At 32.9% G+C, this 12,684-nt stretch overlaps 1 protein-coding gene across 1 annotated transcript; it reads left to right on the forward strand.

Annotated features, from left to right (window-relative positions):
• Positions 1-8,147: 8,147 nt before the first annotated feature.
• On the forward strand, positions 8,148-9,200 carry LOC139486892 (neuronal acetylcholine receptor subunit beta-4-like; the record flags this gene model as incomplete). Its single annotated transcript, XM_071271950.1, is given in 1 exon segment — positions 8,148-9,200. A coding segment is annotated over 1 exon segment (1,013 nt), but the record flags the coding sequence as incomplete, so codon positions are not given.
• Positions 9,201-12,684: the final 3,484 nt, after the last annotated feature.

Here is a 12,684-nt window from a genome sequence, read left to right on the forward strand (position 1 = left end):
ACCCCGACAGTTAGGTGTGTCCCGTAACATGCGGGGAAACTCAGCCGATTTTGTCTAGTCGGATTACGATCGTGTCTATGTCGTGACAGATTCTGCTGTATCGGATCGAATTCCTAACAATGTTCTGTGTATTCGGGACGGTGTCCTGTGGAACGGGAATGATCTGGAGAAGTCCCGACAATAACAGAATACAATACGACTGAGAACAGACAAAGCCGTTTGCAATGCGATAGAGCGGACCGTGATAGGATTACGTTCCGACAGTACCTGATCATCCCGAGTATGCCGACAGTTTTCGAACGGATAACTTCCGTCAGCGTCGGTTCACTGTCTTGTCACTATCTGATCTCTGTCGGATTACATTCGGTAGAATCGGGACGCAGTCGTGACAGACTCGGTCGAATTTTACCTGGCGAAAGATACAAATCGGATTTCCATCCACGATTCACAGGATCTTGATCAGACTTTTGACAAATTTTAATCGGGAATGGTCCTGTCAAGGACGGCAGTAAAAATCGTTAATGTGTGACCCCAGCTTAAACGACGGATGCAATTTATCATCAATTGATAATTGCCATCTGAATGTTTTCTTTATCTGTTGCATAGTTCTGGATCATTTGAATATCAGAAAGAATATGTTATGCTTTGAATCATGACAATGAATCTTTGAAAAACATAACGCAGACGTATCCTGCTCCACATGTGACACCCGTCGTGTTGAACATCTTAGTACATCCCGGAAATTAGTAGAATGTTAACCTGTTAATTCCTATAACATTCGTCATAAAATTACAATACAAACCAGTAGTACTAAATATTCTTTTAGGTCAAATCAGAAGTGTTTGGAACGAGTATAAGGAAACAAACAGTGGTCAATTTTACGGTGATCTATACAATAGTTGCTAACATATAAGTCAGTTGGTAACTGGTGGTTTTGTTTGTAACTAGTTATTAAACGTATCGAATGTAGAACTATAAACTGAATCATATAGTTGCTAAAAGAGGGATCAAAGATACCAAAGGAACAGTCAAACTCATAAATCGAAAATAAACCGACAACGCCTGGCTAAAATGAAAAAGACAAACAGACAAACATTAAAACACATGCCACAACATAGAAAACTATAGAATAAGCAACACTGACCCCACCAAAAGCTAGGGGTGATCTCAGGTGCTCTGGAGGGTAAGCAGATCCTGCTTCACATGTGGCACCCGTCGTGTTGCTTATGTGATAACAATTCCGGTAAAAAGTCTAATTCGGTAGGTCACATTCATGAAAGGGAAGGGGATTGTAGTTACGAAGTAAGTAACATATCCGATATCATTTGTGAAACGGTTAGTCCAAAACATATAAGTCATTTGGAAACTGGTTGTTTTGTATGTTACTAGTTATTAAGTGGATTGAATGTAGAACTATAAACTGAAGCATACATTATAAACGATACCGACATACCCTAGTTTTAAGACATAACCCCTATTCTGAAACTTTTCCCTAAATTTGAGATGTATCCTTATTCTGAGACTTTACCTTAAATCTGAGACGTTACCTTATATCACAGATCTTTATCCAGTCACTATAAAGTTATCGTCTAACCGGATATCACACTATTTTAGTCCAGTCTTCCGACGCTAAACAATATCAGCCCTCGTACCAGGCCAATACTATTTAACTAGAACAAGTACCAACAAATTCGGTTTTTACCTAGCTCACATTTTTGGTGGCCATTCAAATGTTATTCTATCCTTACGGCAATTATTAAATTAGATAAAATTGAGAATGGAAATGGGGAATGTGTCAAAGAGACAACAACCCGACCATAGAACAGACAACAGCAGAAGGTCATCATCATGTCTTCAATGCAGTGAGAAATTCCCGCACCCAGAGGCGTCCTTCAGCTGGCCCCTAAACAATTATATATGCTAGTTCAGTGATAATGAACGCCCTGCTAAACTCCAAATTGTTAACAAGAAACTAAAATTAAACATAATAAAAGACTAACAAAGGCTAGAAGCTCCTGACTTGGGACAGGCGCATAAATGCGGCGGGTTAAACATGTTTATGAGATATCAACCCTCACCCTATACCTCTAGCCAATGTAGAAAAGTAAACACATAACAATACGCACATTAAAATTCAGTTCAAAAGAATTCCGAGTCTGATATCAGAAGATGTAACCAAAGAAAATAACTCAGTACTTCTTGATTTAAGCACAGCATCTGCTATGTAATCAAACGACACAAAAGAAATGCTGTTTCCATCCAAATAATATTGAAAATGTTTTCCTGGTATCTACTATGGGTATCATTTACACCACTGGCTGGTTTTGATTCATCCTCATACCTTTAATACCACACTAAAGAATTTCTGGAAAAAGTGACGCTCTTTACCCTTACTTTCTCTTCATCTTATTCGCGAAATGTCTGCATATAAAAATAATAATGTATTTTTCAGAGCGGAATTACCAAAGAACAGTTGATAGTAGTAGATGACTCAAATGCTATACTTGCGTATTTTCAAAAAGTCCAATCCTTTTGTAGAGAAACCCTGCCGCAAAATGTAGACGACAAGAACTATCTTCTCATAGACCTTAGTGGTAATGTTGACTTTTCTTTGCTATTTCATCCTCAATTTTCTTTGGTCGATGCATAACAATTACAAGTGATGATGTGATGATGTATGAAAACATAACAATGTTGAATTGTAACAAGGCTATTTTTAATTAAACCTTTGATGAGTATCAAATTTTCGATTTCTGTGAGAACGATTAATCGGCGTTATAGTTTTGTCTAGTTGGTATGAATGCGTTTATGCTTCTGTGTTTAAATGCCCCACCTACGATATAGACAATAACATAATGACGGGGTGTACAAGTACAACAACTATCTTAATCATAATAATAACAAACAAATATTTAATAAAGAAGCATAAAAAGGCATATGTTAAATTAAACAACCTCATTCATTGCTTTCTTATTTTTGAATGTTATCGATGTATGTTAAATCCACCCAACTAAACCTTTTATCATTCCACTAGTAATCAGCGGAATAACACGTAGGATTTATTGTTGTTTGCTCTAACGTCCACTAGAAAGATTTGATGAATGTTCAGGACGAATTATTTCAATCTTCGACAAGGATGAAGGGCTGCAAAGTTTGAATCCGAATTGAAAATGAGGGTATATTTGAAAGGGAAAAAACTTTAGCCTTGCATAAAACTCATGAATAAACTGATCATAGATACCAGGACTAAATTTTGTATATACGCCAGACGCGCGTTTCGTCTACAAAAGATTCATCAGTGACGTTCGAATCCAAAAAAGTTAAAATGGCCAAATAAAGTACGAAGTTGAAGAGCATTGAGGACCAAATTTCCTAAAAGTTTTGCCAAATCCAGCTAAGGTATTCTATGCCTGAGGTAGAAAAGCCTTAGTATTTCAAAAATTCTAAATTTTGTAAACAGTTAATTTATAAATATAACCATATCAATGATAATTCATGTCAGCACAAAAAGGCTGGTGATACCCTCGGGGAAATAAATCTCCACCAGCAGTGGCATCGACCCAGTGGTTGTAAATATCTTTAAACTATCTACCGGTCTGACGAGGAGACGACTATATTTATATTCCCTACTCAGCCCTTAGGGTTGTAGTACAATACTAAACACACAAAAGCAAGTAAAACATAATTCTTCGAAAAAACGCTTACATATACTACAAGCAGGTTTAATGTACTTAACCTGTTGAAATAACATCATGCACTCCTTATGATAAAATTCAATTATTACCTGATAACTGAAGACTTATGTCAATTGATGTAAGTTATATTTTTCAGGCGGAACATGTGACATAACTGGGTATCATACACCCGCCGATTGTGACGTAGGTGTTCCAATTAGACCATCCCATAAATTATGTGGTGTCGATATAGTTTGTAACGTTATTCTTGATCGTCTGTCATCTATAATAGGGGAAAATGCTATGGATTGTCTGAAGAAAGAAGAAACATCGAGCTATTTACAACTGAAAGAAGCATGTATACAATTATGCTTGACATCAGACAATTCATTAAATGTTCCGATACAAACTTTTGACAACCTGTGTACTCGTTTTCGTGAAATGTCATTTAAGGAGGCTGTCGATGGTTACGGAAAGACTGTATCTGGAAGTGACTCGGAACAAGTTGATATTGATTTTACTTTGTTTAGGAACAAGTTGATTGTACGGAAAGGACTCGTAGATAATTCGCTTAAGAAAATAATAGGAACTGCTATAAATGAAATCGAAAATATCCTAAAAACACAAAAGGCGCAAAACATTCAGCAGTTTTTCATTGTTGGAGGATTCTCATCACTGTCAATAGTTCAGAATGAAATTCAGGATGCTTTCAAAGATAAATCTGTCATTTTTGCAAATGACAAAGTCTTCTCATCTGTTAAAGGTGCACTCGTATATGGATATGAGAAGACAAATATATGATATTAATTAAATGTGGTCATAAAGAAAATGAATTGATATAGTTATTTATTGATGTGTTGAATAAAGTAACAATGATATGTCTGGAGAACACGACTTATTTATTAGTTGTTATTAGCTTTTGAACAAATTTCAGAAATTGCTAATATTCTTGGATCGGTCATGTTTGTGTTTTGTGCTTCAAATCAATACTTGTTTTAACGATGTGCTATCACAGCACTCTTGGGTTAGACGATGATTGGGGCGAACACTAATATATCTTTCATCCGGCATTATTTATGTATCAGTCCAAAGTTAGGAAGCCTTAAATCAGTTTTTTACGTTGGCTGCCGATTGTCATTTTATTTTATACTTTTATTGGGTTTTCTTATCTATAAGGACGTAGGTTTTTTTCAATTGTTGATGCCTTTTAAAGCTTTCCGTTTTTAAATGTTTTTTTCCCCTCCTTGGTGAAGGCTGTACGGTGACATGTAGTTTCTTTATAGCTTAATTTGGACATTGTTGCATACATAACTCGTTTTTAATTTGTAAGCATTGAAAAATATCAAAAATAAGTCAAACAGATTAAACAAAATGTATGAGTGAAATGGACTAATTTGTTTTTGGTGGGTTTTTTTTTGCATTAGACTAGAGATAACCGTATTGTTATTGACTTTTGGCCTGCATATAACTTGGTTCTGCGGTCGCAGAACTACTTTATGTTACAGAAATGTCTTTTTTGACGTCTGTATGATTTCATACACATGATGAAATTGACGTATGGAGCAAATTATATTATTGATTAATGCCCTGGCTCTGATACATGTTTAATAAAAATGTCATGATCTCTAAGTGGAAGGTACTCAGGTCCTGGAACAATTTCTATTAGACAAAAAAAAAGTAAATATAAATACTGATATCAAAAATTACTTCTGAAGATTTTTATTTGATATATTTTTAGTTAAGTAATTTTCGATATCAGTATTTGTATTTACTTTTTTTTTTGTCTAATAGAAATTGTAAAAATGTAATATAAAGGCAAACAAAACAAGTTTGTTTTTTCTACATTTAGTGACAACTTTTTCAACGACAAATGTTATTACACTATATTCGTTCTCCGCTTTAGACATTCATCACTGCTTTCCTAAATCTATTAAAGGAAATAACCAAATGTCAGAACATCAAAGTCACTTTGAGAGCTTGATCTAGGGCATTTTATACATGATATACATTATACAAAATAAATTCTGAAGCTTCAATAAAAGATTAAATATACTTGATTTAGAAGAAAGACGAAAGATGACAAATGGATATTGTTACTCTGACGTCGAAGACAAGCTCACATTGCCTTGACAAAAACGAAAAAGAGAAACAATAGTCTACAGCCAATAAAGATAACAGAGCATTTACCATCACTATTACACCAAAACTGCGAGTGATCTCAATTGCTATGGGAAGGTTTAGCGAAAATGCTCAACATGTGGCACATGTCGCACTGTTTATATATACATATTCACTTCACACTGTTTTTAAAACTATATTTAATAAAAGGCAATACAAATTGGAAGATCTATTGTTCCTTGGGCTCTGAACAAAAAAGTTAATTACGATGTTTCTTCATTTTATTAAGTGCATTCATCAAAACAGTGCGATCTTTAAAACATACGATGATAACTCGTATATGCATTCTGCAAAGTTGCCTTACTCGAAGTTTTGCATTGAATACAATAAAAACAGACTACAAATATTTATTCCAGTAATTGGATTTTTATCAACTATCTGCAAGTAATCTGAAAAAAGTATATAAGTTGCACAAGTTTATCAAATTTAATTATAAAAAATCGATAAATTACGTTGAAGGATATTGATAATTGAGTATTAAGATTATATCTCTTGCGTTCAGTTTCCTTAAACTTCAGTTTTGAAGGTTCCAAATGGAAGTCATATTGAGTCTACAAAATAGAAAAACAAAAATGCAGCAGTAATCCTTAATTAAACAGGGTGCACTTTTCTGTATTTTTTTCAAATATGGTATAGTTTTTTTTCATTGCAAAAATGCCACATCAAAAGGCAATAATTGAAAGACATACTCAATGAGTAATTTATTATTAGCGCACCACTTCTATTAACAATATCAAATATCTATTATTCTAAAGACATTACATTTGCTTGAAGCTTTTATATATATTATTTGAAATAATAAAGTAGACGTTTAAGATAGATATATACGCAAGGTTTGGTTTTGTTTTACTTTTCAATTTGACCATAGTCCAAGATCATTTTTGGAGACTTAAAAATATTCTGAAATACTGTATTTCTATAAATTGTTTTTTGCTCAGAATGTATAAACTCTTGCCAAAAATTTCAACTCATGCTACAATTTCATATTGTCTTATTTCAGTGTTGATAAAACTTTTATAAGTCTGTGGAACTGAATAGGCTAAAGAGTCTAAATTCTTTAAAATTAGTTAAATTTTGCCTTAATTTGAGCAGCTCAAGTTACAAAAAGTCCCCGCCGCCCATATCAAAGTCGGTGTTATGGCACGTAGGATCTTACAATAAAAAACAAAATCGTTTCGGTTTATTCTGTTCCTTGTTGTTTTTGTTGTTTTTATCTTGGTTAGTGCGATCTGAAGATTCTGTTAAATATAAATGGATCATCAAGCAATTAAAAAAACCTGAAAAGTGGGGAAAGTTATTTTATTCATGTTTCCGAAAATGTAATAACGAAAAGTATACCATTTGATTATTATCCAGAATTTACAGCTTCACCGGAATAGGGTTTGATCTTATATAAAAAATAGTTATATTAAATTGATCACCGGGATATATGAATTAGAACCATTGAAGGTTTCATAACGTCTGTTCCTTTATCAAACCTCGAAATCAAAGGTAACGTTGTTTCTTAATGTTTTGAACATTTACTACCTAAGAATCAATAAATGCTTCAGGTTGTCATCTTTCGCCTAATTTCAAAGAAATTACAAAACGTCATAGACTACAGTGCATCAAATACAACTGTACAATCTGGTTCATGTGGCCCACTTAATTCAGAGGAAAATATTAGATTGAAATCCTCCCTCAAAACAGACGGCAAACCAACTACGGGCGCCAATATTATGACAATAACTAACACAGGGGTAAGTAAACTAGAATTTATTTTGAAGTTTTATCCCTAATTTTTTTCAATTGGAGAAAATAGTTCCATATGTATTAGGTATACACTATTGGATTGTTCCAATGATAATTATTATAGAGGTTGTTCGCACGTCGTCAACATAAACTGCACGTCATTAAATACCAAAATGAACGTTATTAAAATAAAACTTCTCAAACTTAAACCTAGATGATTCCTATCAAGAAATCTAAATAGTATTTAAAAGTAGGTTTTATTTGTTTGTATTTTGCCAAATGACTTCAAAATTTCAAAGCGTCATTTTGTCTTTAAATCAATATCAAATTTTGTTTCGATTAAACATTCTGTCATAACTGGTATCAACAAAATCTAATGACCTAATCGGTGTTTTTTTTATAATTATATACTATGGAACAATTAATAAAACCTACCGAGATTCGAAGTATGGCACTTTTCCAAATGTTTTGTAAAGTAAAACCACAGTGTATATTATCATGAACAATTTAATTCTGTTTGTGTGTAGATCTTCCATATTAAGTATTTAGATAATAGTCTTTGTACCCTGCGTGCATTTGCAAAATATCAAAGAACATAATTGAAATGAAATTAATTCATTCTTATTTTGTCTTTCTCACTTATAATACGCTTATTGTTAATTGTCTTAATAATGAGACAATTTTATGGAAAGACATCTTGGAGAACGGAAATTATAACCGATATGTTAGACGACCAAATTTGAATAAAAGTAAACCAATAGAGGTGAAGTTTGAAATTGTGTTAAACACCATTCATGAATTAAACATGAAGGATCAAATCCTTACCACATCAGTTGGTATGAAAATTTCATGGTCTGATGAATTTTTGACGTGGAATAGCAGTTTGTATGAGGGAATAAACAGAATATCAGTCCCATTATCAAAGATATGGAATCCAGATGTGAACCTGATTAATTATACAGACAATCCAAATATTTTTGTAGACGAGAAAAAACGTGTTAATATCGACAGTGATGGACTAGTGGAATGGCAGAATGATTTGATATTAAAAACCTATTGTCTGGTAGATACACAAAGGTATCCATTTGAGACAGAAACCTGCAAATTAAATTTTGCTGCTCAACATCTTCAAAACGAAGAACAGGTATTTAGCATTAAAATGAAAAATAATTTTTTTAAACAATATCATTCAAATGGTGAATGGCATATCTCAAAGCCTGAACACATCAAGTGTTATAAATCAAACAGACATTGGGATGACAAAACCTTCGCTGGTGTGGTATTGGAAATAGAGATGAATCGAAGACAAACGTATTACGTGTGGAGGTTTTTTACTCCAACCATTGCAATAACATGCATAAATCTTGTAACGTTTTGGCTCTCCGTTAAAAGCGGCGCCAAAATAACATTGTCAATCTTTGCAATATTGAGTTTTACAGTGATGATAGATTTATACAATGAATCATTGCCAAGCACATCAGATAAAATTGCTTACTTTGGAATGTTTTTGTGGGTTTTACTTAGCATAAGTGGAGCAACACTTATATCAAATGTCGTTATAACTGTAAGATACTACCGAAAGTTGAATTGGATTAAAAGATGCTGTAACAAAGACAAAGACAAAGACAAGTACGTTGTTAAACAACTTTCGAATACTCTGCAGAAGAATGAAGGTATTTTAATTTGTTCTTTAAAATTATATATTCTATATCAATTTTTTTCTAAATCGTTTGATTTTTTTGGTTTTACTCAACAGTTGTTTTACATGTTTTTCTTTCTTCATTAGTTTAGCTGAACTATTTTTATACCATATACTTCTGTTTGTACTATATTTTATGAAAATATAGTATTGAAAAGCGAATATTTCAGAAAAACGCATGACCCAAATCGAAAGAGCTTATATTTAGATTTATGTTTTGTTTACGAATTAAGAATACTCGCCAAACAGACACTTACATTATCTTTGCGTATTTAAAAAAAAACATTTTGAAAGCCAAATTCAACAATGAAATTTAACTTTTGTGACTCCAAACATATTCATACAAGATACTTTAAAGACATGTCATACTGAGGTTGAAAACTACGAGATTTTAAAGGAAACAAATATTTCAATATTGTAAAAATCGTTCTTAGCCAAATTGTGCATGTGTTCGAAATGAAAATCATCCCCAAAAGATGCAGTCATGCAATCTGTATGACTCCTGAACGTCTTGTTACTTGCAGCCTGGTCACTTAGAACACAGTCACGTCACATGAAGATAAGTAAAGTAGAGTTTCTTAAGTGTATGAGAATTTCGGTCGTGCTAAATATTTCCAAACAGAGAGGCTTCCTAATGAACATCTTCACCATAAGCCAAAATTGAAATGATATCTTTAACGATTCTGAAATCAAAGATGGTTGGGTGGTTAAAATTATCCTATACAATGAGTGGGTTCTCAAATTAGTTTCTTTTTCATTCATTCATTTATTGTTCTAAATATGGAAGTAGCATATCGATAATTACTTCACTCATCATTTCACTTGAATCTTTTTATAAACGATAAGTAGTGATTTAGTTATATAACCTCTACTGAATACACTGGTACAATTTATAAAATGCTGATATGACTTATGTTCCAGTTGTCTAAAACAAAATCCCGTCCTTTTTACCTTGAATGTGACCAACTAGATTTGACTTATATCTACATTAGTATTTACATGAGCACTCGTATAAGTGCCATATTTTGAGCAGGATATTCTGACTCTTCCAAAACACATGATAATACTCGCAGCTGTGGTGGGTCTATATTGCTAAGTAATTATATTTCTACTCTTTTTTTCATTCTGGTGTTTTATCATTTGGTCATTTTTTCGTATTTTTCCACGGCATTGTCAATTTGTTTTTGAATTTTGAGTCTAAATATTCATGCGGTTTTTGTGTACATTGCTCTTTGCTGAGGAACATTGAAATATCAATGAGATTGACAGGAATTCATAGAAATATATATATTTACTGATTGCAAATACGAAATCTTAAATCCAGTGTCTTATAGCTAGGTAACAACACAGATTCGATGACTTATCCCGATTGTTGCAGCACATATCTCTAGAGACATTACAATTCCGTAAACTTGTGAGACAGTAAAATGTTAAAACGTGTATATTCCGCGATCAAATAAACTATAAGATTTGGACAAGCAGAATGTTTGTAGAATGTACACATTAGATAGATGAACAATTAATTATATTGTGCACAGTCCCTTCGAAGAAACATGTCATTAAAAATGTGTACAATATTTAAAGTCATGTCGACATCTTAAATTGTATATAACTTGTACCAGTGTATTCAGTAGACGTTGAATAAATATGCACTATTTAAAGGAATTTATGTGAATATTTCAACTTAACAACCCTCACATTTACAAATTAATTTCACTTTAAAATTTTAACACTCAAGTCTCATTAGTTCATGTATCGTTCCCAGTTTCGGTTTCGGTTTTGATACGGTTTCGGTTTCGAATAAATAAATGACTTATAGTCGAATGTGTTGAACCTTCCATTTTTCATTTCTCAGAATGAAAATTCACAAATATATTTTTTTTTTGAAAATATGGTATATTACACATCAAATAACTCTTCATAAGAGACCAAATTACATACAATAAAATTGAGAATGGAAATGGGGAATGTGCCAAAGAGACAACAACCCGACCATAGAAAAAAAACAACAGCAGAAGGTCACCAACAGGTCTTCAATGTAGCAAGAAATTCCCGCACCCGGAGGCATCCTTCAACTGGCCCCTAAACAAATATATACTAGTTCAGTGATAATGAACGCCATACTAATTTCCAAATTTATCACTATATCGAGGATTTTTTTTCGCGTGGGTTTATTCTTCACTTTGTTCGCGGGAAGCATTTCATGCATTAATTATACTGTTAGCTATCGAGTATACACCAAAGAAATTTGTAAGCCCATTTTCATCCTTAAATTTAATTATATTAAATACTGTTACCTATCGAGTATACACAAAAGTAATTCGTAAGCCAATTTCATCCTAAAATTTAATTATATATCATATATAAAATCATTCTAATGTATTGATTGACAGCTATCAGGATGTGCATATTTAATTAAAATATCTGTTTTCATATTTTTTTTTAATGTGCTGGTCACGCATGTCATATCTTTTGACAGCACATCATTCAGTGACATGATTATAAATATTGATAAATGACATCTAGTAATTGTTCTCATGACTCGAACTCCGAAATCTGTGTTTTTAAGTTTGTAGTACAAGTATTTATTTTCAAAAAGTAAAATAAGACAAATACCGAATTCCAAGGAAAGTCGAAAACGGAAAGTCCGTAATCAAATGGCAAATCTAAAGCTCAAACACATCGAACAAATGGTTAACGACAGATAAATACTTGACGTAGTACAGACATTTTCTTATGTAGAAAATGGTGAAATAAACTTGATTTTATAGCTAGCTAAACCTCTCACAGTATTGCAGTCGCTTAAAAAGCCATTCTATTGACAACGATGTGTGTAACCGATAATAGAATCCTTTTTATAACAGCTTGGACCACCAGTCCACACTACTTATGTCGGTAATAGTACTGAATCATTTACCGTTAACGTTAACAGTGATTTAAGTCTCTTACTAAGTCTGTAAGAGCCTTCCGATGGGGATCGTCATATAATGAGTAAAGACATGCAGGTTGCACGAGAAGAAAAAGAAAGTTAAAGTATTCAACAGTTAAATAAACACACAAGGTTTAGAAGCTTTGGCGATACAACATTTTAAATGTCTTTAACACGTACGATGTGACAAGTGATCGTTACAGACGAACATTCCCCTAATCTGACCTAGTCCATTGATAACCTGAGCGCGTCAAGGAATGGTCTTGTCCACCGTGTTATAAAAAATGATTCTATGTCAATGAATCAGTTTTATGCCGTTTCCAACTTTAACAATAAAATACAGTGGGGTTTTTTCGCGTATGTTTTTTTTCTTTCATTTAACGAAAAATATACACAGTGAAAATTAATCTGCCCATTTTGTAATCAAATCGCGAAAAAAACGACGATCAACGGTTGTATAAAACATACATACA

Source organism: Mytilus edulis, chromosome 8 (genome assembly GCF_963676685.1).
Source record: "Mytilus edulis chromosome 8, xbMytEdul2.2, whole genome shotgun sequence".
NCBI lineage: Eukaryota > Metazoa > Mollusca > Bivalvia > Mytilida > Mytilidae > Mytilus > Mytilus edulis.